The 24,944-nt window shown below is 50.6% G+C and overlaps 1 protein-coding gene across 8 annotated transcripts in view; it reads right to left on the reverse strand.

Moving 5' to 3' along the window:
- The window catches only part of GPR156 (G protein-coupled receptor 156), a 53,571-nt gene that overhangs the window by 19,599 nt on the left and 9,028 nt on the right, over positions 1–24,944 (reverse strand). For 5 of the 8 annotated variants that reach the window (XM_054076223.1, XM_054076198.1, XM_054076234.1 and 2 more), the window contains 10 exons: positions 23,997–24,143; positions 23,736–23,878; positions 20,865–21,001; positions 17,845–17,889; positions 16,830–17,088; positions 15,694–15,819; positions 15,046–15,141; positions 11,525–11,761; positions 9,515–9,673; positions 6,856–8,922 (listed from right to left, as the gene is read on the reverse strand). In XM_054076223.1, the coding sequence (XP_053932198.1) occupies positions 7,744–8,922; positions 9,515–9,673; positions 11,525–11,761; positions 15,046–15,141; positions 15,694–15,819; positions 16,830–17,088; positions 17,845–17,889; positions 20,865–21,001; positions 23,736–23,840 (2,343 nt within the window). In that variant the 5' untranslated portion in view covers positions 23,841–23,878; positions 23,997–24,143 and the 3' untranslated portion in view covers positions 6,856–7,743. Of the gene's footprint in view, positions 1–6,855; positions 8,923–9,514; positions 9,674–11,524; positions 11,762–15,045; positions 15,142–15,693; positions 15,820–16,829; positions 17,089–17,844; positions 17,981–20,864; positions 21,002–23,735; positions 23,879–23,996; positions 24,144–24,944 lie in introns of those variants that run through there. The other 3 variants (XR_008451614.1, XM_054076217.1, XM_054076250.1) reach the window with 2 other exon arrangements.

A 24,944-nucleotide genomic window follows, 5' to 3' on the forward strand; every position in this document is an offset into this window, starting at 1 on the left:
GATCATGTCACCAGGACACTGTGCAGGGTGTGCTTTCATTTTCCCTTCCTCTGGGCCCCTGGAGAGGTACCAGGGGCTTCCTAAGGAATCCTTATGGATTTCCTGATCCATGGGAAACTTCAAGAAGCAAAACCTCTTCAGGGTTTCTGCACTTGCCAGGCACAGATGCACCTCTCAGCACTTGCCAGGAGGAAGCTGCGTTGGGAGGAAACATGGGTGGACAGGACTTACTCTCTGAGTATATTAAAACACTGCTGGTAAACCTAGCACCCCATGGTTGCTGGGAACCCTGTGTCTATTGCAGACTTGCAGAGAAAATGTCAAGTTCCTGCTGACCAACGAGAAATTTGCCTGCTTCTGGCCTGCCTTTCTGATGTCCTACCTACCAATGAGTTTTTCTTCTCATGCACTTTTCAAAAGGTGTGATCATGTTCTAGCATCTTGTCAAACTCTTGACAGGCTCCTCTGCAGCTGGAGGCAAGGAGCTGTGTACAGCCTTCCTCACATGGCTGCAATGGGAAGAGCATGACCTGGCAGCGATGAAACCAGGGCTCTACCTCAAAGCCACCCTGCAGATTGGAAGAGGGGCAGGTGTGAGCTGCTAGAGGGAACTAAAAATAGACAGTCTTTTCTCCAAGTAGACCAGGGATTCTGGGAAGAAAAGGCCACGTTCTTCATTGGCATGTAAGACCGTAGGTTAGAGAATGAGAAGGAAGAACAACTACTAACTAGAAGACAGCATTGGCATAAGCACAAGTAGATAAAAATAGGCTATGAAAAATGTGGGCTGCAAATCAGAAACAAGTTTCCTTCTGTCAGAGTGAGGTTCTGGAATAGCCTGCCAAGAAAATTCCCAATGACTCTTAAGATGGACTGTGATAAATTAACAAGAGGGACTTTATGACTCAGTGCTTGTCATAGCTGGAGAATATGATGATGACTAGGAGATCCCTTCTAGTCCTGCATTCCTGTTGGTATGACAACAGAGGAATCTGTGTAGGGCGCAGTAAATGCTGAATCACCAAGTGCTTTATATAGCTGCCTGGCAGGACAATGTCCCTTGCATCCACCCTGTCTTCAAGCACCACTGGGAAAAAAAAATAAAAGAAGAAAAAGAAATCCTACATGAACGATTGTGCAGCACAAAGCCTAAAGCTACAGATGCCCGAGTTAGAAGAAAACCAACTGAGCTGCAAGCTCTTCTACACAGGAGAAAGCTGGTGGTGTGGGCATGAAAGCAAGAGACTTCACTGTAAACACTGAGAGGTACATGCTCTGAGGTGAACGCGCTCCAGCAACTTCGATAAACAAGTTTGGTGTGGGAAAGAAACTCAGTGCTTGGGACTGTGTGGAGGTATCCCAAGCAATTCCTCAATCAGGTGTGTGCAGGGATGATTTCCACTGGGCATGATCTATGATCCACATAGCGGAAAGTTCCTGCAATTAACATCAACTGCTAAAACACCTACATTTTTTCTGCCACTCCAAGATCCACAAGTCTTTTGATGGTTTTTCCTGTCTCCTAGGAGTCCCCTCAGGATGAAATCACTTTCTGCAGCAGAAGGCCAGCAATAAGGATGCAGCTTATACTGGTTTGTTTGGTGCCTCACAACTTGACATCTATAGCTCCGCTGTCCTGGCTCTCAGAGTAGACCTTGGGGTAAGAGCAGCAGCTGCAGTTTCAGTAGTACATAGGTAGAGGTGAAGGCCAAGTAGAAGGTATCCATAAAACACTGGATAAGAAACAGGCCTGGTTTCTGGGCTTAGGAGAGTAACACTGCTCAGGAGGAGAGCATGTCTCCACAACCTTTATGGCTCTTGAACTTGTAGACTTTTCTGGAGCTTCTTCTGAACCTGTGGGTTCATGTCATGTACAGATGTGGGTGTTCACTAACCCCCTCAAAAATTGCAGCCCAGGCTGCTTGGAGACCTAGGGTCCCCCACTGCTGCTCCCTGCTTTGCCACAGGAATGTCCCTGAACAGCTGTGGCACCACTGTACACCCAACATCTCCATGGGTCACACAGTCTTGTTACTTTGGGCCAAAGGCACGTGTGGGTTTTCCCTCTTGTACTTTCAAATTCACATTATTTCTAATAACTGCCCCTCAGAATGAGAGGTTCCCCACAGAGCCCACCTGCTAACGCCAACAGAAGGCAGCGGCAAACTTCCATACCAACAACGAGCCTTCTTCTCCCAGAAACCCCAGCTTAATTCCCCTCTGCAATGGCGAAACAAGGCTTTTACCCCATGCCCTTTTTCTTAAAACCAGGCGCTGAATCACAACTGAGATTAATTTTGTTATTTCCTAGTCTCAAGCTGACAGGGTAACAGAGGCAGTCAGAGCAATGGCAGGTGGTTGTGGCACAAGAGCCCCAAGGCTTCCTGCCTTCCTGGCTCTTGCCAAGGCCCAGCAAGCACAGAGAGACATCTCATACTGGCTGTGACATGACCCTTCCTAAAGAGCCAACAGCAAGGAAAGGGCACAGAGGTGTCGGTGCACCACTGGGGTCAGGGGGAGCAGGCAGAAGCCCCAGAGCTTGTAAACAGAAGAGCAGTATCTGTAAAAAGGCCCATGGACAGGGAAAGGCTCTGCTCAGTGAAGCATCTCCTATCACACTGTGCATAGCAGGTCTCAGAGATTCTGGCTGAGGTGGACTCATCATCTCTTCCTACAGTTTGCAGACAGAGTTGCAGAGCTGGAACCTGTGGGGTTGCACTGCTAACAGGGGAAGGATGGCTTGGAAATGTGGCTCAGGAGGCTAAAAATATTCAAAGGGCCTCATCAGCTTTAAGGGCTTTGGCTGCCTCATGTGTCGTTGGAAAAGGCAATGCATCTGATGGCAGATACTACATGGATCTGGACAGCGTGCTGGGATAAAGTGTACAGGATGGACAAGGGCTGCTGTGTGGCTTTTGGGTCACAGGAGTTTCTCATGTGCCTTGAACTGCCATAAGCACATTTGTAGGGGTGGCGGGTCCAGCACTCGTCTGGGAGCAGGCAGGGGACCTTCTTCCAGTCACTATCTTTCATTTCAGTTTCTATAAGATGAAAGTTTCTGCCTTGAACTGCAAAGAGGCACAGCCTTTTCTACAGAGAACTGATACATTAGAGAAGGAATTTCTCACATGGGATATTTATACTACAGGCACCTGGATGAGATTTGGCTCTCTTCAGGCTATCTCCATCATCAGTGATGAGAAAAATAATTATAAAATCAGGGCACTCCCAGTCCTGCTACCACAAGCCACCTTCTCAGCTCTCCCAGTCTATCTCCCCATCTTCGCAGAACATGCGCTGCTGCCCCTACAGCTGCTCAGAAACATTGGATTCAGGGCAAAGCTTTAATTAAGATGCTTTGATTAGCTTAATGGTGAGAGGCAGGCTGCTCCAAACACTGAATGAAGAGCTATGGGGGAATCAAATGCCGAATTCGGTGCCTAAGCCAGGTGTCTAAAGTTAGCAGCATGAAGGCTTCTTTGTGCACCTGTGCAATGTCTGATGCAAAGATCCCGTAACAGTAATGGAAATTAAATGCAGACCACTGTCTCACTCTGTGTGGGCAGCCTAATCTATCACATGGTGCTTTGACTCTTCCCCACTTGAAGGAAATGCATATTTCTTGCTACATACAGGGGAAGGCCAGAGCCAGGAGTCAATAAAAGCATCACTGAGTTTTTATGTGTGCATGTGCACGTATGAACTGCATCAGTTCTTCTACACATGTGTAGAAAGTAGAATCATAGAATCATTTAGATAGGAAAAGACCCTTAAGGTCGAGTCCAACCATAAACCTAGCACTACCAAGTCTATTGCTAAACAATATCCCTAAGTGCCACATCTACATGTCTTTTAAATACCTCCAGGGATGGTGACTCAACCACCTCCCTTGGCAGCCGAGAACCCTTTCAGTGAAGGCATTTTTGCTAATATCCAATCTAAACCTCCCCTGGCACAACTTGAGGCCATTTCCTTTTGTCCTACCACTTGTTACTTGGGAAAAGAGACCAACACCTATCTCACGCTTACTTTCAGGCAGTAGTAGACAGTGATAACCTCTCCCTCCAGCCTCCTTTTCCCCAGACTAAACAACCCCAGTTCCCTCAGCCACTCCTCATAAGATTTGTGCTCCAAGACTTGTGAAGACCCTTCACCAGCTTCATTGTCCTCTGGACATGCTCCAGCAGCTCAGTGTCTTTGTTGTAGTGAGTGTTCAAAACTGAACACAGGATTCAAGGTGTAGTCTCACCAGTGCCGAGTACAAGCATACAATCTCTTCCCTAGTCCTGCTTGCCACACCATTTCTGATATAAACCAGGATGCTGGTAGTATTCGTAGTAGATGCATTCACACAATGTGCATTTACACAATGTGCTCTTTTCAGCTGGATACTACTGGTCACTAGACAGAAAAGCAACTGCCACAAATTCCAGTACTAAGTTTCCAAACAAACCATAGGTTCAAAGTCCTCTGGAGAATTTTGCTGCATTTGCTAGTGGATTTTGAGTTAATTTTTGTATCAGCTACTTCCAGGTGGCTTCGTGGTTGATCATTTCCTATGACCATGCTGCAATATTTCCTAGATGCAAAGTGCTACTTCTAAACATGCTTTGGGCTGGAGAGAAATCAGCCCCAGTCTGGAAAAGTGGCTTTGGCCTGTGTTTCATAGAATGGTTTGGGTTGGAAGGGTCCTTAAATATCAGCCATTTCCACCCCACCCTGCCACAGGCAGGGACAGCTCCCACTGGATCAGTTGTTCAAAGCCTCATCCAACCTGGCGTTGAACACCTCCAGGGATGGGACAGCTACAACTTCTCTGGGCAACCTGTGCCAGGGGCTCACCAGCCCAACAGGAAAACATTTTTTCCCAAGACCTGATCTAAATCTGCCCTCTTTTGGCCTAAAACCATTACCCCTCATCCTATCCCTGCAATCCCCAATACAGAGCCTTTCCACAGCTTTCCTTTAGCCCCTTTCAGTACCGGAAGGCTGCTATAAGGTCACCCTGGAGCCTTCTCTTCTCCAGGCTGAACAACTCCAACTCTTTCAGCCTGTCCTCGTATGGGAGGTGCTCCAGCCCTCTGATGATCTCTGGAGCCCTCCTCTGGACTTGCCCCAACAGATCCACGTCCTTCCTGTGCTGATGACTCCAGAACTGAGCACAGCACTCCACTCCAGGTGAGGTCTCACCAGAGCACAGCAGAGGGGCAGAATCCCCTCTCTCGCCCTGTTGGTCACACTTTTGCTGCAGCCCAGGATATGGTTGGCTTTCTGGGCTGCAAGAGCACATGGTGGCTCATGTGGAGCTTCTCATCCACCAACACCCCCAAGACCTCCTCTTCAGGGCTGCTCTCGGTCCTGTAGTTGTGCTTGGGATTGCCCCAACCCAGGTGCAGGACCTTGCACTTGGCTTTGTTGAACTCCATGAGGTTCACACAGGCTCACTGCTTATCCAGGTCCCTGCGGGTGGCATCCCTTCCCTCCATCGTGTCCGCCGCGTTACTGGTGTCGTCGGCAAACTTGCTGAGGGTTGCCCTCAATCCCACTGTCATTCCCACTGTCGCAGGGTCCCTGGAGCGCCCCAGCCACCCCGTGCCCCACACGGTGCCGTGGGATGCGCTGCGGCTGAAAGCACCCGGTGTGGCAGCAGCAGCCCCTGCTGCGAGCGCTGCAAAACTGCAGGCGGCTTTTCCCCAGCGCTGCAGCGGGGAAGGGGCCCCGAGCCCTCACCCGCAGGAACAAACCCCCGCCCCGACCTCTCGAATAAATGATGGTTATAAATAAATCACGGGCTGCGCGCTCGCAGAGTGCTCCCGGCCCCCTTGGGGACAAGGCTTAGTTAGCGCTTTCTGCATGGCGCAGGGTGGATTGAGAAGATAAAAGCTGCTTCTTTCAGGGTGGCTGAGGAAGTGGTGGGGAGGGAAAAAGGGCTTTTACAAGGGAATGCAAGAAAACATCAAGTTGGGAAGGACAAGAGATGGGAGAGCTTTCAAGATCATAGAATCACAGAATGGTTTGGGTTGGAAGGGACCTTAAAGACCATTCAGTTCCAACCCCCCTGCCATGGACAGGGACACCTCCCACCAGATCAGGCTGCTCAAAGCCCCATCTAACCTGGCCTTGAACACCTCCAGGGAGGGGGCAGCCACAACTTCCCTGGGCAAACCTCCTCGTGAAGAATTCCTTCCTAATGTCTAATCTAAAGCTTCCTCCTTCCAATTTAAAGCCATTCAGCATCCTTCTGCACCAGCAAAGGCGGCACTGGCAGCCTTCCCTGCTGCTGGGACCAAAGGCGATTTTCCATGCTTACACCTTTCCACACTCACACCTTTCTATGTTCCCACTCCATCTGGGCTTCTCTGGCTCTGGTCCCCACTGGGCATTTGCCCTACAGCAGCAGGAGACACCCAGTCAGTGCATCTCACCCAGACCAGAGCCCACCAGGCAGCCCCAAGCTACAGGGGCTCGGGGAGCTGTGAGACAATAAAAGAAAAAGACAAAGGAAACTGGGTTTTCTTAGCTAAAGATGACAAAAAGAAAATTGGGATCACCCTCTGGGGTTTTTCCATTTTAGGGATGAAAAGAGGCTATGGGAATATTGTTAGGACCCAGCAGTGAGGGATTTCACCATTATAAAGGGTAACAGAGAGGGCAGACCTAACACACATCGTTCAAACACGGGATTTCTGTCACCTGCCCTTTTAACAAAGTCTTTCTCCAGAAGTTGTTTTATGTATTGTGTGTTGGATCTCAGCATCCCAAACCTCTCCTGTGGAAGCAAGGATATGCTGAAATGCCCTCACAAATATCCCAACAAGAACAGACACACTGCATTTACTCTTCTTGATATTTCCAAGACAAAAATACAGGCCGTATTAATTTATACAAACCTCATTCCAGACTATATCATCCATATCAAGGCATACAGAAGGCCACAAGTCCCAGGAAAACAAGGCAAAAAAAAAAGGGAAAACCTGTTCGGGTCCTTTTTTACAATTGCTAGTTTGCCTTTCCCTTCTGACCCAAGTCTCACCTATGACCACGCAACTGAACTAGACAAAACACAAAGACACCTCCAGGGATGGCACCTTCAGACTCCATTTTCTCACTCAGACACTACCAAATCCCCTCCCCCCAAAAGTCTCCCACATATTCCCACTCTGAGGTCCTTGCTTTGCCAAAGAGCAGTACTCCAGGTGAGTGGGAGCCTGCACCTGTTCCTAGAGTCTGGCTGTCTCCAGTTTCCAGCTGGGTGGGCTGCTGGTGGGAGGCTTGGCATCAGCTACCTTGGGGGAAGGAGTCCTCTGTCTGTCTGCCTGACTGTTGCATGTTTCTGAGACACAGTGCTTCTCCCCACCTGTGCAATCACCCAGTGCTTGCGGAGGAACCTCTCTGAGATGAAGTTTGGGCTCTTACAGGCCACCCAGCCCCAGTCTTTCCACTGCTGGCACAGGGATGGACAGATGTGGTACCTGCAGGACACAGACAACTGCCTGAAGCAGCCAAGACAAAACCACTGCCATCCTCCCCGAGTGATATCAACCACTTCTCAGCCAAACACAGTCACTGCTGACCAGGCCGGGGCTGACAGCAACCCAAAGCAGGGCAAGATTCATCCCTGACCCACAGATGCCAGAGCAAGATGCATCCCTCAGAGGGACACACAGCTTTAATATTGCTGAAAACAAGCAGCATTTTCAGGGGCAGGGGGGCACTTGCCTTTGGGGCAGGGTGTGCCTGCAGTCACACAAAGGTGGGTTTCAGATCTTCTTTAAAATTCACCACAGGCTGGAGCCCATTGTGGTGCTCTGTCCGATGGCCCATGCACTCGCTGGGCTCTGTGTCCGTGTCCGTGCTACTGCTGGCCAGGGAGCCACGTGGGCTCTGGAAGCAGACTTCACAGCAGGGCCGGTGGCAGCCATGGAACATCTCCTCAGAGCTGGTGCTGCTGCTGGAGTCAGAGTCCGGGTAATAATACAGTGAGCGCAGGGAGGGTTCAGCGGGTCCCCTTGGAGCACCCTGCCGTCGCTGCTGCTCCTGCGGGAGGCACGGGGAAGCACCCTGGGACTCTGGCCACTCTGACCAACCCTCTGGCTGGAGGCAGACCTCCCCAGGGATGACTGGAGGGGACAATGCTGGTGAGTGAAGGAGTCCTCCACCAGCCACTTCCCCTTCCCTCCCCAAGGAGAAACGTGCTGACTCCTCACAGCCCCAGCCACTCGCTTCCTTCACCCCACAGCCGGTGTGAGGAGATACATGCCCAGGGAAGCGGGTGGAGGCAGGAGGCAGTGGGATCCTTCGTCGCCGCCTCGCCAGGTAGGGACTGAGAGGCATGTGGATGTATGGGTAGCCCTCCTGGCCCCTCCACGTTCCTCTCTGCTCTCCTTGAGGGCCCTGGCTGCGTGGGCTCCTCTCACGTAAGGCTGGGCTGTAGAGTTTGCCATCCAGGCTCAGTTCTTCCAAGATTTCCCGCAGCTTCTCACTGCTGACGTAGCTGATTTTGGGAGATGACTCCCAGGCCATGCCAGCTGAGGCATCCTGGCCTGGTAGCTGCTCTGGAGGCTGCTCCTGCCCCACAGGTGTCCCATGCTCATCTTTTGGGCTATGTTCAAGGCTGTTCCCTATGTCAAAAAGCAGTGCCTGAGAGCAAGCAGGCTGATGGGTTGCATGTTTCTGCAAGTCTTGAGCATCACTGCAAGGAGGTGGCATACCCAGCAAGTGTGGAGGAGGCTGCCACCCACCCTGCTCTGGATTTGTGGGGCAGCGGTCCTCTGGTGCATCCCCATGCCACCCTGAGCTCTGGCTGCAGGGAATTGCTGTCAGTGGCAGGGGGTCGCAGCTGCTCTCCGCAGACATCAGCCTCATCAGCTTCTCCTTGGCGCAGCTCACTTGCTCCTGCAGGCTTTCAATCATGGCATTTTTCTGCATCAAACAAAGACGTTTGTCAAGCGCAGGGTACAAAAACGTTGTTTGGGCAGCAAAACAAACCTCTCCTCTCTGCACAGAGACGTGCTCCGAGGCAGCGTAGTGACAGGTTTGCAGGTTTGGCCCACAAGAACCACACTGGCAGTGTGTGTGACCTCTTTCTCCCCCAGAGCACCCCAGAGTCCCCCAGATGCAGATGTGGGAAGTGAGGCACTGCAGCAGGTGGCTCTGTGAGCCAGGTTCTCCTGTCCACACAGAGTGGGCAAGGGAGCAGGAAGCTGGAGGATTTCCTGAGATAGAGCATCTTCCCTCTATTTAACCATGACTGGGCTGTGGAAACCACGCTCTCATGCTCTTCTCCATCCATGTGTTTTTGAAACCCTCTGATCATGCCTAAATTTTGGCACTGTGGGGCGCATAGTGATGTGACAAAAAAAGTGGCTTTTTCCCTCCAGAGAGAAGAAGCCAAGGAGGAGAGCCATTGTGGACCAAGGTGTAAGGAAGGGCTTCCCACCCTGCAAAGCCTTAAACCCACAAAAGGGAAGGGGAGAAGCTGGCATGGCCGAGGGGGGGTGGTAGAGCCCCATACCTCAGTGAGCAGCCGCTTCATGGCATTTTTCTCCCCTATCAGCTGGTAGAGCTGTTCCTCACTGTACACTGAGCGGCAGCTCCTGCTTGGGCTGGTGAAATATTTTGCCATGTGGCTCATAGTTTGGCTTTCTTCTTCAAAGGCTTTCCACTGCTTGAGCTGGGGAAGAAGAGGGCGTTATCCACGAGGCATGCACAGCCCCTGCCGACGCGGCAGGAGGCAGGCACAGCTCTAGCGCGAAGGAAACAAAGGGATGGAAAGGGATGGAAAGAACACAAAGGCAGGGTGTGACAGAGGAGCAGAGACAGGCGGCAAGAGACAGCTGGGCGAGGGGTTGCAGCATCTCTTGGAGTCTCCCACTTATCTGAGCCCTACCCTGTCCTTGGCTCTGGCTTTTAATGCAGGGACAATCAGTGGCTGCCTGTGCTGCAACCTCTAAGCATGCTGTAAAAGCCCCTTCTCCTCACTCTCAGACTCCGTGACAGACAAAGACAGTATCACACACGCCTCCTTATCCCCGAATCACCAGTGACAAGCTGAAAACCAGCAACGCTGAGTATCCGCTTTTTCGTATCGTGTCTGTGTTGAAGCTTTGCACAGCCCAGCTCCAGCTGCTCATCGATCTCAGATGAGCAACAGAAGAGCAAGCCTATTAGGAAAAACAAGTTGATGAATTAAAAGATCCAACTTAAATAAAATGTTCAAGGCCCTGAGGCTACAGCAGAAAAATGGTACAGGCAGAATGCAAGCACAGCTCACCAGCTCCCCCTCCCTCACTCTGACAGACCTCATGCTTGGCAGAGCATCACCAGTAGATTCGTCTGTTTCAGAGGAGGTTTGGTCCCTGCCCCCAGGGGCTGGTCATCTAGTGAGTTGGGACTCTGCAGTTATACTGCATCAACTGTGGTAAAAAGGAATCTCTGGAGATCATCTATTGCAACCCTGCTGCTTAAGCAGGGTCAGCTGGAGCAGGCTACCCAGGACTGTGTCCAATTGGCTTTTGAACATCTCCAAAGATGAAGACTGCCCAACCTTTCCAGGCAACCTGATCCAGTGTTTTACAATTTTCACAGCAAAAAAAATCCCCTTTTTCTGATGTTCAAAAAGAATTTCCTGTGTTTCAGTTTGTCTTCATTGTCCTCTGTCCTGTCCGTGGACACCACTGAGAAGAACCTGGCTCCCTCTTCCCTACTCCACCCGCATTGGTATTTATACACATTGGTGAGATTCCCCAGAGCCTTCTCTTGCACAGATCTGCTCTTTCTTCAGCTTCACCTCTTCCTCCCTTTCTCACCTCATTTCCTTGAGCCCAAACATCCCTCCAAACATAACACTGAGTAAACAACTGTTTCCTCTCCCTGCAACAATGGGAGCACTTTTCCCTCTACGTCACGGCCAGGCACACCAGGCTACTGTGGAGGACACAGGAAACAGAAGAGCCTTGACTCGCCACAAAAGACTTCCTTAAAACATCTCCGTCTCCTCCCCCTCACCTGCAGCAAAGTCCAGCTTCCTCCTCTGAGAGCGTAGAGGAGAACAGCCTCCCCTGGGGACCTGCTGGTAGATTTGAAGCCTCTGCGCCTAGCAAGGCTACCTGGATTGCCAGAGCCCATCTCCATCCCTGGCATGGGCAGAAACCCTCAGTGGGAGTAGGCGTGTAGGTTATGAGGACAACTGCATGAAGGACCAATCCCATCACCCATATGGAAGAAGAGCAGGGCAGCAGCTGCTTCGCTTCCATGCATGCCCCCTGTGTGGCTGCTATCCAGACCATGCTCTTGCAGGAAGGTTTCTGAGCAACAGTTCCACAATGCGCCTGTGCTCCTTGGAAATTCAGGGGACTTGCTTGGGGAAGCAGAGCCATCAAGACTTGGAGGACGAACTGTGCAGGTAAGCCCAAACACTTGGGGAAAGAAGCAGGAAAATAAGTGCCTTGGCCCACTCAGCTGCTGTTGTTGTTAAACTCCAAAATGTTTCCAGCCAGGTGGCGGGACAGAGATGGCAACATACCTGTGGGACAAAGATGAAGCAGTTGATCATCGTTGTACACACGAAGATGCCTCCAGAGGTAAAACCAAACAGCAAGTTGTCCCAAGTGCGAAAGAAGCGGTGGACTAAGCAGACAGTGCCAGCAGCCAGGAAAACAAGGTTGACCCCAACGATGAGCGTCAACGACTGGTTGACTGGTGGGGAGCTGACATTATCGGTCAGACCAGCCAAGTAGGTCCCATACAGTAGGAGGATACTCTGGAAGCAGAAAAAAGAGGTTTCCAGAGCGTGGAAAATTACAGCCTGATGGCATCAACCCCCACCTCATACCAAGCCTGGTGAGCTCAGATACACTCAGTGCGATCCTAATTAATGCTCTTTGATCTATAATGCAGACTTTCAGCATGCAGTGGTAATGCCACAGCGAACACCCAGCATGCTGCTGCTGGTCAGAGGTGGAGCTGGGAAGGGAAGGCAGGAATGATGGCACTGGTGGCCCGTGGGTTTTCCAGCTGAGGGGCATGGGGAGCTGAGGGTCAGGTCAGCAGGTGATGCCACAGAGCAGGGCACGGCCAGGAGAGACAAGATGTGAAAACCTCTCCTTGGACAGCCGAGAGCAGGAACAGCAAAGATGGACAGACCTGGGGAGGGATGTGGTGGTAGGGTGCCATCAACACATACACCTCTGAAGGAGAAGGAAGGCAATTCAGAAGGACGGCAATTCAGAAGGACATTCAGAAAGAAAAAGCAAGGCAGAAGAAGTGGAGGCTTAGGCTGGAAGGAAGAGGATATACTTTGTGTCTGTTTAAACAGAAAACCAGGAAACTATTTGGTGCAATTCTCCCTTCCCTTTGCCATTTCCTACCTGACTCTAGCAGGGGTAAAAGAGGCTAGAGGACTGCTCTGTACACAGAGATCCTTTGCCATCCCAGAGTGCCTCAGTTGTTTTACAGCAGGCTTCCTCATTATGTCACCCCTCAAGTGTCTCATATGCATCTTTCCAGCATGCTCAGGATTAAACTAACCAGCAGGCTGAATCTCTCCTTTCTCAGGGCACACTTACAGGAAACACAGTACTTTTTGTCCACTTCTGTTGCACAGGGCATGGTCTACCTTCAGGATCCTCTGGAAACACCATCTAACAAAATCCCTGCTTGTGCAAGCACCCAGAATACAGGGAATATGACTTTGTTGAGTCTCCCAGCTTCAGCACACCATGAATTCTCAAGGACAGGTTGTAATAGTGAGACCTGCCTTTGCTAGGAACTAGGCTTATGCGCAGTCCTGATTCATAGGATCTGCACTGGATCATAACCATGTTCACCATGGGGCACCTCCAAATACATGGCCCAAAGGCAAGCCAACTCCCAAGCACTAAGCAAGAACAAAACAGCACTAAAGTCTATTTAAAATTCATATAATCAATTCTGGGATACAGACAACAGCATTGCTGTCTGGTAAACTAGGAATTTCAGTAAGCATAGGACTATGTTTTTTGTTTGTTTGTTTGTTTTAATCTTGAGCAGAGGACTTTGGTCCTAATTCCAGGCATGTCCTTAGCAAGACATTCCTGTTCATTGCTCTGTGCCAGTAAAACCGGGATAATACATTGAGCGGCTTCACAAAGGGCTGAGCACATTAATACTGTGGAAGATAAGAGGTGCTACGTGCACGTACAAATAGAGCCTACTCTCACATTAGTGTAAATCCAGATTAACGCCAGAGAAACTATGAAAGAAATAACTCCCTGACCCCCGTGACCAGTAGTTAGATAGGATCAGGGTCAGGTTCAACTCAACTCTAACAAAGACTACCTGGGACTGGAAATGGGGATGTTTTATTCCAAAAAGCAATCTGTAGGAGCAGTAGGCAAAAGAACTACCTGTCTAAACCCTAAGATAAACCATGGACAAAACTGGAGGTGGAAACACAGTACTGAGCTGAGAACACCTCCAACTTCTAGTGCCAAAAGACTTTTAAGGAAAAGCTAGACTAATGTCTTTAAAATGAAGTGTAGAGGGGGAAGGACTTAGCTGTGCTCTTTTTCCTAGGATTTGGGGTAGGTGGTCAATAAGCATTATATCATGGTGAGTCAGAAAAGAACTGCCTGTTCTGCAGTGTACTGCACACAGAGATGGAGCCATTCCTCAAGAAAGGCTGTGATCTCACAAGTTTCATCAACATCAGCTTTCTGAAATGCATCCAGCCTCTGCCAGCCCAGCAACACATGAGACCACAGATAATTACAGTGATAATTATACCTACATAGTTACATCAGAATAACTAACTGCTGGAATAAGAACGGCCACATGCAAAGCTACACCAGTGAAAGTGTATCTCAATGGTATAATTAAGCTGATACATAACCCATAAAGGCAGTCACCATGCGCTTGTCATCAGCACATCCTCGACTTGATGTCAGAGGACTGGAGCTGAGCTGCAAAGCGCATCACTGCGGTGGATGGCTTTATGGAAAAAGAGTGCTTTAGAAGACAGTATGACACAAGCTTTAAGAAAGGAGATGTATGATGTGTGGACAGTTGCAGGGAGAGAACTGAAGAGATAGTATGTGCACGGAGTGTGTAAAAGAGGTGGTTATGCAGGGAAAAAGGGCTTTTATAAGGGAACGCAAGAAAACATCAAGTTGGGAAGGACTGGACCTGTGAGCGCTTTCAAGATCATAGAATGGTTTAGGTTGGAAGGGACCTTAAAGATCATCTAGTTCCAACCTTCCTGCCATGGACAGGGGACATCTCCCACTAGATTAGGCTGCCCAAGGCCCCATCCAACCTGGCCTTGAACACCTCTAGCGAAGGGACAGCCACAACTTCCCTGGGCAACCTGTGCCAGGGCCTTACCACCCTCATCATGAAGAAGTTCCTCTAGTCTAAATCTGCCCCTCTCAAACTTATACCCCTTCCCCCTTGTCCTATAACTACAAGCCTTTGTAAAAAGTTCCTCCCCAGTTTTCTTGTAGCCTCTTTCAGGTACTGGAAGGTCACCATAAGGTGTCCCCTGAGCCTTCTCTTCTCCAGGCTGAACAAGCCCAACTCTCTCAGCCTGTCCTCCTATGGGAGGTGCTCCAGACCTCTGATTACCCTTTTAGCCCTCCTCTGGACCTGTTCCAGCAGTTCCATATCCTTCTTACGTCGAGGATTCCAGAACTGGACACAATACTCCAGATGAGGTCTCACAAGAGAAGAACAGAGGGGCAGAATCCCCTCCCTCGACCTGCTGGCCATGCTTCTTTTGATGCAGCCCAAGATATGGTTGGCCTTCTGGGCTACAAGCGCACATTGTCAGCTCATGTCAACCTCTCATCAGTCAGCACTCCGAAGTCCTTCTCTGCAGGGCTGCTCTCAATCATATCATCCCCCATCCTGTACTGCAACTGCGGACTGGCCACAGGATGAACAGGAGTAGCTGGAATGTGCGATAGGCACGTAGCTTGAAAGGGCAGTAAAACTACAGACGCTGCCGAACAGTTTGGGCTGTGAGAGGAGGCAAGATATAACACAAGAATCAATAAAGAAGTTACATACCTTAAACCCTAAAATGAGAACAAGCCAAAGATCAGAATAAAGAGATGCGCAGGACTGCACCCGGCTCACTGAGCAGGTCATGCCTTTCTCTGTCACCTAGAACATAAGGGGAAGGTAGAAGTAAAGGCTGCTGCCCAGGAGCAGGCAGAGACTGATGGACAGACAGGTCTATGCATCTGAGCAGGTTCCCTCTCTAAAAGGGAAGTCCAAAACTGGTGCTGCCAGGGGCAGGGGGTCAAAGTAAGGAAGATTTTGGCACTCCGTTGCACAGGGATGGTTAAACCTTTCTCTAAAGCATCTGCAGATGCCATAGACCTCTCCCCTGTGCCACCCAGGTGATCTGCAAGGGCTGGTCAAGATCACCCACCAGACCGCACTGCTTGGCAAACCAACGCCCTGCAACCAGCTATCCCCTGTCAGCTCTGGGTGTACAAGCGTTGAAATTTTGCTGCGGCCCTCATCCCTGCAATAGGCCAGGCATAAACCCAACCTGGAGCACCCAGAAGACGTTCTGGCTTGGTTTTCCTTTCTATTTATTTTGGTTTTTTTTAAACAGCACCTTCAAATGCCTGACCATTCACCAACTTTGTCCACAGAGATCAGACAGAACATGGTGCAATGCTCCACGACCCCTTCTCATCCTTTTACCCGCAGTGAGACACTGAGGCTTCGGAAACACTGGACTGGATCAGAGAACACCCATGTCAAGAGCAATACAGCATCTGCCAGCACCAACGCTGCCACCATCGCCAGCAACTGGAGGTCTTTGATAATCTGCAAACAAGCAAGAAATAAGTGTGGCCGTGAAGGGGAAATGGACACCAGTAACCTCCATTCCCTTCGGTCCCTTTCTGGTCGAAGGGAAATGTCCAAAGTGGAGTCCAGCAGTTCACCTACGTTTAAGCTGGCCACAGGATCTCTGTCTACAGCTCCCAAACACTTGGAGAACTAATCAAGCATGAGGTCAGCTATAAACTCTCCCCAACAGTGTGGCTGTCTGGTAATGCTGTAACAGAAAACAGCTCTTCCAGAACAAGAGTATCATCCCTTATGATGATACATCACAAGCAAAGACAAAAAATGGGGGGGAAAAAAGGCTGGTAGGGTTATAATTTTGCAAGTTTAACACAGTGCCTCAGGTATGGGGGGGCTTGCTGGTGCCCAGTTCCCCTGCAAACCTTGTCATCTCACCTTTCATCTGAGACCTACTATTTTGCTGCTGGAAAGTGGCCACTGAAAGCTCTAAGTGCACTGTTACATGCACAGATTAATATAGGTGGCTCCCATTTCCCTCCTAGCTGCTGTATCCCTTTCCTTCAGTGCTGCAGAGGAGTACCCAGTGCTCTCGCCCTTCAAAAGCGGATCAGATGCATCTGAGGATGGCTCGACATCAGATGCCTTTGGGGATATCTGCTTTATTTTCATCCTGCAAAACCAATCAGCCCAGACCTGGACACAAACACTAATGCATAGCATAATGAAGGCATGCGGCCAAGGTAAAATGAGAACAAGACCTTGCTTGATGATGAGGCTGGGGCTCCACCAGGGAACAGGCAGACCTGGCAGGGCACTCGCTTGCCTGTAGAATGGAAAACCTCCTGCCTCACTGTGCAGGAATAAATGAGGAGCCCATGCCCAGTTAGCTGTGAAACCAGACCTATGATTGTGGCACCCATTCCTGTCATGTGCCTCTTTTATCTGCTATCCTGTACCTGTTTGAGACTTGCTGGTGTTTGTCCCCCTTGGGGAGTTTGCCCCCCACCCCAAAGGTGCTGTGTACTTACCACTCGCTTGTCCGGCACCCGCTGGGTGAAGACCTTGTAGAGCCGCCAGCTTTTCCCTAGGACAGGGCCAAATACCAGGGAGGTCCCCACACACAGCAGGCAGAGCCGCACCTGCCAGCGGGGCAGAGCAAGGGAGCTAAAGGGGCAGCCATGGGGCTTGCAGGGATGCCCCGCAGCCTCCCTCCCATCCAGGGATGCCATAAAGATAGGTGGGGATGTGTCTGCAGTCTTCTGGTAGGTCTTATCGGATACTAAAAAGCTGACCACAGGGTGAAATAAATTAAAAGGCGTATATTCCTCTGCAGGCATGCTTGCTGCCTGCCTTTTCCTCCCCACCCCAAGGGGCACTCATTGGAGAAGCAGGCAGGGAGATCAAGGCAGCTCATGAACAGCAGGGTCACGGAGGATCCCAGCACCGATAAATCACTCGCTGACACCTCTGCTAATTATCCTCAGCCCGGCAGCTGAACAGGACGGCAGGGTGGGCTCTCTTCTCTGTCCCACTCTCCCACCCAGTTGCACATCCAGTCCCCAATCTGGCAGGGTGGCTGCCCCTGGGCAGGATATGGGGGTTCATCACACAGGTCACTGTTTTGATGAAAATCTCCTTGGCAGCCAAAAGACTTGTCTGCAACCTTACAGCACCTTTGCAATGTTGGGCAGTGGCTCTGCAGAGGATCCCATCTGCCTTCAGGCTGCCCTCTCCCTATTGCACTTTTACAAGCCCAGACGGCTTCCTGCTCCTCGGGCAGCTGCTACAGGTGCTGCCCTCTCCCCTGGGAACCTGCCTTGTGTCCTCTCCCGGCATGGCTGTGGTTTGCACACACAGCAAAGACCATTCAGATAGAAAGCAACTGGATGCATTTTGTATATGTGAAAACCACAACCTGGCTGGATGTGCCTGGCAATGAGGTGGTGACAGGCTGCAGCTAAGAGAGAGCAGGTACAAACATGCACGTGCATGCACACATGTGTATGTGTGAAGGCACCCATCCCAGCAGAGCCCCCTGCTCACCTGAATAAGCTTTCCCACCAAGTCTCCGGATGGCAGGCTCTGCTCCTGAATCCCAAAGAGGTAAGCACTAGTGTAAGTCAAGCCACTGCCCAGCAGGGTCACAATATTCAGATTGGGGCTGGACATCTTCACAATCCTCCAGGAAACAAAGCAGGGAAGGCGGTGACAGTTACTAAGCATCATGACCAAAGGCAAGGCCCCCTTACAGGGATGATGATGGTCACAAGGAATGCCACTGTCCCCCCCAGCCTCTGATGTTCACAACTCTTCCAAAAGCTTAGCCATTGCTCCATGGTGCATTCCCCACCCTCCTCCTTATGCTCCTGGAGTGCTTCACTATCTTTAAAGTATTTGTTTTGCCCTATCCCAACACTCCTGTGGAAGAGCAAGATCCCTTCTCCCCAAAATGGATGGGTGCCAGGTTTGCCTCATGGCACTTCTAACCCCAGCATGGATCACAGAAGAGAAAAGTGCCCCTGAGGCAGCTTCAAGCCAGCACCTCTACAGAAAAAACTGTAGGGAGCCAAGGGCTTTTAGCACCAAAAGAGACAGTGTCACACACAGCCAGGTCTCTCTGCTTTGCGTGCCAGGCAGGCAAAGCTGTGCAGCGGTGCCGGCATGAGCTGTGGCCACCCATCCCCACAGGGACACAGAGCCAGAGGATGCAATGTCCCATGGGGAAGCACAGCACAGCCCTCAGGTTCAAGCCCAACATATACCTCCACTGTCCTCTGCAGAAGCAGAAAACTTCAACAGCGCAGCCCAGGCTGACCGTCCCCAGCAGTAAGCTTTGCTCAGTAAGCTTTGCGTACAGCAGCTATAAATGCCTCCAGGAACAGGCTCTTTCCGCTGCTCCTTCCTTTAAGGAGATACCCCCACCCTCAGGACAGTCTCAGCTTCAGGAAGTTGCCAGCAACATTCAGGTTACAGCTTCCCCCTCTGTAATTTCACCCCATCACTCATAATCCTGTAACTGTATTCAGGGAGGGGAGAATCAACCCACGGATCTCTCCCAACCTGTTGTCCTTCTCCAGCAAGCCCATCAAGAAAAAGCTGTAGCTCCTGCCACCCGTCTGTGTAGCTCTGTCCCTTTGATCTGCTGCAAAGTCACTGCATTTCTCTACCCTTGAGCGCCTTCCTGGCTTGCTGTCTCACAGACTGGGATTCAATCTGGCTCTCTCCCTCCCTGCCTTCCTCGCCATGCCTCAGCCTCTGTGGGAAGATATTCATCAGCTCACTCTCCCAGCTGCAAGCTGGAAAAGGTCTCCTTTGCCCTCCCAGGCTCAGTAGGCAGACCCATATTTATTTGCTGCAGTGCAAATAAATAACATGCATTCATTACAGCTTTGCTCTGAAAATACCTTCCGAGGCCTAAATAATTTGATCATTAATCAAAGGTGGCCACTGAACTCAACATCACTCTGCTTCAGTAAATCAAGTGCTTGTCACTGGGATGCAGGTCATGCAGCTACTGCACTGCAGCAGGGCACAGAGCTCAAAATAAACCCTTGCAAGCAAGGCCCTCCTGACTGTACAACAGTTACAGGAAGCATTAAGTTAACACAACCAGAGCACTGGAACACCAACAGCCCAGGCTGCACACAGATCATAGAATCATTTAGGTTGGAAAAGACCTCTAAGATCATCCAGCCCAAGTGTCAGCCCAACCCCACCGTGCCCATTAAATCATGTCTCAAAGTGCCACAGCTACATGTCTTTTAAGTATCTCCAGGGATGGAGACTCCACTGCTTCACTGGGCAGCCTGTTCAAATGCTTCACCACTACTTCAGTAAAGAAATGTTTCTTAATATCCAATCTAAACCTCCCCTGGTGCAACCTGAGGCCGTTTCCTCTCATCCTATCATTTGTTAATTGGCAGAAGAGACTAGCAACCACCTTGCTACAACTACCTTTCAGGTAATTGTAGAGAGCAATAAACTCTCCCTTCAGCCTCCCTTTCTCCAGGTTAACCAACCCCAGTTCCCTTGTCTGCTCCTCATAAGACTTGTGGTCCAGTCCCTTCACAAGCTTCAATGTCTTTCTCTGGACACACTCCAGTGCCTCAATGCCCTTCTTGTAGTGAGGGGCATAAAACTGAACATAGGATTTGAGGTGTGGCCTCATCAGTGATGAGTACAGGAGCATGATCACTTCCCTGGTCCTGCTGGTCACACTACTTCTGGTACAAGCCAGGATGCTGTTGGCCTTCTTGGCCACCCTGAGCACACTGTTGGCTCACATTCAGATAGCTGTCAACCAGCACCTCCAGGTCTTTTTCCACCAGGCAGTTTTCCAGCCACTCTTCCCCACGTAGTCTTGCATGGGGTTGTTGTGATCAAAGTGCAGGACCCGGCATTTAGCTTGAACTATGAGGAATCAATAAGTCTTTTGCTTGATTTATGCTTCATTCAGGGGAGCAGGAGTTTTGACACCCTTTGTGCACACTGAACAGCATCAAGGAAAGCCTGCGCTTCACCACCAGCTTCTCTCACCAACGGAGACCTCGTTCCCCACCAATAAGGACAAAAAGATCAAAAATTATTAGTGATATCTTCAATCTATGAGAGGCCCAACAGCAGGAAGCATATGTGAGCACTGTGGAACACATGATAGTTTTGCTTGTGGAGCTATGCTGCTCAAAGTGATGCTCTCAAGACTGTGGAGAAGGAGATCAGCTCTCTTGCTGCTCACTCCTGTTGATGGTTTTATTGAGTAGCACCTTCAAGGTAAGACCATGCACTATGCCGTGCTCGAGGGCATCCATGCTCTGTCTTGTTCACAGCTGCCTGGCTTGGGGAGGAAGGGAGTAGTCCAAGCAGGACTGTCTTCACCAATGACCAACACTGGATGTGATGGAGAAAGCTGCAATATCCCCAGCATTGCCCTTGCCTGTCCTGAGCTGCTCCTTCATGCTTGTAGCCTCCTGACGTTTAGCTGGCCATGAGCTCAGAGCCTGACCCTGAAGGAGACCACCCCCACTGCCCCAGTTCAAGAGAGCTCTCATGGCAGAAGCCCTTACCTATTTTTCCTGAAGCGAATCGTGAAGACAAGAAAGAAGAGTGCTAGCAGGACTCCTCCAGTCAGCAATGTCCACACAACTCCCAGGAGAGCCGTGGAGAAGGACGGGGAGCTCTTCCCACTGTGGTCAGAAGATGTCTGTGGGAAGGAAAAGGGATGAGGAGGATGAGGAGGATGAGGAGGATGAGGAGGATGAGGAGGATGAGGAGGATGAGGAGGATGAGGAGGATGAGGAGGATGAGGAGGATGAGGAGGATGAGGAGGATGAGGAGGATGAGGAGGATGAGGAGGATGAGGAGGATGAGGAGGATGAGGAGGATGAGGAGGATGAGGAGGATGAGGAGGATGAGGAGGATGAGGAGGATGAGGCACGGTCAGTCCCACAGGTGCCCCTGTTCAGCCAAAAAGGCCTCAAAACCACATTTCCCAAACACCTCCTCATGAGCAGACACCCTAGCACTAGACCAAGACCCACTGCCAGGGCTAAGGAGACGTGTAGACAGAACACATCCTCTGCCACTTTCTGAGTGCACAGGAAGAGAGGGCAGTACAGAAGCCCCCTTCTTACGGCCAGCAAGCCAAACTCATAAACCTCAGGCTATGGGACAGGGGAAAATGGCTGATGGTTACACACTGTCCATCTCTGGAAAGAAAACTCTGAAGAAAGACCTTCTGGTACCCCAGTTTGTAGCATGCTTCTTCAGAAAGCTGGGTAGGGCATCCTTGGCTCCCGCTCTTACCCTGACAGCAGATAACCAACCAGCTGGCTGACATGACTGGGAGCTAGCAGAAGAGTTGCCAGTCAGTGCAGAAAACACAGAAAAGGGAGTGGGACAGCATTTTTCAGGTGTGTTACGCAGTGACACACTGAGCTGGGCTCCACCCATCTCCCAGCTGTCTGGAAACTCACTTGGTCCTAGGAAGACATCAGCTGAGAACTGGCTTTTGAGGGACACTCCCAATGAGGGTATGATAGAGACACCTCTGTCCTTGCACACAAGTGACCTTTTGGGTTTAAATTTTCATTTAAAAATAGTCTCTGCTATTTCCCTATTAACATAGGATGCATAAAATGATCCTACGTGAAACAAGAAACCACTGCAGATCTGAAATACTCCAGCATTTTTAACAGCGTGCATGTGTGGGCTCGTTCACACATACTGTGTGTACACGTTACTGGCATCTTCTTTTTTTCCCCTTATAAAAAAAGCATGACTTTTACCTAGCGCTTCTCTGTTTCTAAGTCATTTTTCAGGTATTCCAGGGCACTTGCATGCAATTTCCATTGCAGAAGACTATTTTCTGCCACTGTCCCAAACTCTCAATCTTTCCTTCAAGGTCTGAGCTGTTACTGCTTCCAGCCCTGCTAGAAATAAATCTGCAGGGAGAAGTCAAGCCAATGCTCCATCTCCCCCTTCCCCAGCCAGGCTCCATCTCTTCTCAGGGAGCAAGAACAAGGCACAGCTTGGATGCAACGATCTTCAAACAAAAATGTGTCACCTCCATGTGAGCATGGCTGATCCATGGGCTCCTGGCAGATCACAGGCTGGTGCCACACTGGAGGACTGTGGGGTAAGACCAACTCCAGGTCGGGAGAGACGGCCAGCCGAGAGCCAATGCTGCTGTGCCATGCTGGGATACAGCTGCATGCACAACTCAGCCCTGCTTTGCAGCAGCAGGGAGGGATGCCAGGGGAGATATTAATCTTGCTTCTGCAAACTGCTCCCCCACCTCCTCTTCCATCTCCCCATCCCCTGGGAGGTCTTTTGGCTCTCTGAGAAATGAAGACCACACCAGACAGTGGAGGTGGTCAGCCAGTTCAGTCTCCCTCCCCTTACGCTATGACTCGCTGTGCAAAACCCGCATCATTCCGCACAAATCAGGGCCATCTTCCCACTTGCCTGGAGTTCAGAGGGGCTGATTGGGCTGCTTAGAGCTGGAACAAGGCTTTAACTCAATCCTACTTCTGTATTCTGCCTGGTCAAGCCCTCAGGTAACACCCGTTTTTTGCCAATAAGGTGAGCAGGGTGGACTTAGCATCCTGGGCTTCCACATTTCACTCCCAACTGCCTCCGCTATTATTATCTTTCCACTTCTAGCTGCTGCTGGAAGTATTACTGCACCCTCTTCCCAGCAGTCACCCAGGGATCAGAAACACCCCCATGATCTCCACCTTTCCTAAGACAACCCACTCCCCCCCCAACTGCTGTTTCCCTGAACGTTGATGCTACTTGAAGTTGATGGAGCGCTTCATTTGCTGCTGAGCGAAGTAAATCCTGTCCCTAGCAGGGGGAATATTAATTGTAAGGCAGATGCCAAAGCCAGAGGAGCCAAACAGCTTAAGGTCTTCTAATTAAAGGCTCATGGTCGTGCAGGACATGGTGAAGAGCTGAGCAGGCCAAGTCTCGCTGGTCCATCCAGCGGCCTCACGTGGAGCCAACTGCAACTAAGTGCACCTTGGTGTCATTTCTACTGGCTTAGTGGGCGGGGGGAGGTACCATTTATTATAGATGATGACTTTTAATTAAATCCTGCTCTATTCATATTTGAAAAGCACTTTGAAGTTCTAGGGGATGGAAAAGGTCAAAGGCAGAGGAGGCCATCCCAAGCCACTCCTAAGCGATACATGGGAAGGGCTGTTTGAAATGACTTGGCTGTCGTGGCTGCTTCCTCACCGTCTACCTAACTGCTCGGTGTCATCTAGGCAGGGCTTGTTTCAGAGGCCACCTCAGAAGGTGACAGCACGTAGCCTTTGGCTGGACTGGAATTGCTTGATGGCTGCACCCCTGTGCCCGCTCTTTCCATTCCTCCACCCAAATCTACTGCAGTACAAACCTTGTGCCCCAGAATGCTTCCCTACCTCCATACATACCAATGTGACAGTGCAGAGCTCCTGCAGTGCTCGCTGCTGCTGCTCCTGGCTGCCAAAACTGGAGCTGCCATCACAGAGCTCAGAGCAGTTGAACCCTGGCTCCATAGCACATCCTCAGCCGTCATCCAGTCGTAGTTTTGTCCCTGATGGAAGGATGAAGGTTGGCTTTCCCTAGCAAGAAGAAGTCTTTGGCATATGCCAGACCTCTCTGCTGTCATCAAGGTGTAGGGAAGGGGTCTGGCAGCCCAAGGCTGAGCTTACCCAAAGCGATGCAGTGCACATCCAGAGCTAGAATGGGGAGAAGTCACCTCCTGGCATTTCTTGGCGTGTCCTCTACAGCGAAGTGAGTCAGCACAGGGCACAGGTCCCCCCAAAGCACTGTGTCATCCTGAGCCTGGCTACACCAACCTGCAAACCAACACACGCCAGGGTCACGGTGGCCCCTACACCCCAGTTGCAGAGCCAAAACTGTGCCATGCTGGAACGAGCCAGAGTATGGCATCCCTGCACCCCAAGCTGCAGCTCTCCACTGCCAATCTATTTTCCCACACCAGTGCAATTTCGGGTTGGATCTTTGCAGATTGCCTGCTCTAGCAGCCACTGCCAGCTCTCTAGAGTGGTCCCTTCTTCCAGCAAAGAACCAGCAAGTGAAGAGAACAACAAACAGCAACAAGTGTTGTCATCGCTTAATGGGACCTAAACCCTGGCCTGGCTGAGTAGGAGAGGAATACGCTTGAATGGCACGTGTACCAAAATGTTTCAACTGGTTTGGCTCAAGCGGCAGCCTGGCTAGCTGAGGAGCAGGCTGTTTATTAAGCAGATTTAAAAGCCTGGCACCTCTGTGCTCCCCATCCCTCCTGGCACTCTGGCTGCCAGGTATTGTCCCCGCCTGTGTCTGTTCCCCTCGCACCACCTTTGCCTCTGTTCCCTCTTTCATTTCTCTTTTTGGTGGGGATTTTAATAGGCCTCATTACCATTTTAGACATGAGGTCATACTTATCCTTAAGCATCCTTACTCAATTAGCATTGTCACTAGTTTTAATTAGCTTCCAGCGCACGACCGTAAGCAGTCTCCCATCGTCAGCAGCTAGGGAGGAAGCGCAATAGCTCGCTCTGTATTTGCTCCTAACAACACGTGGAAGGAAAACAATTATCCACATCGTGCTCCTTTGGGCTGCTCCCTGGTCAAGCATCCCCTGCACTCACACT

Source organism: Cuculus canorus, chromosome 1, assembly GCF_017976375.1.
Source record: "Cuculus canorus isolate bCucCan1 chromosome 1, bCucCan1.pri, whole genome shotgun sequence".
NCBI classification, from domain to species: domain Eukaryota; kingdom Metazoa; phylum Chordata; class Aves; order Cuculiformes; family Cuculidae; genus Cuculus; species Cuculus canorus.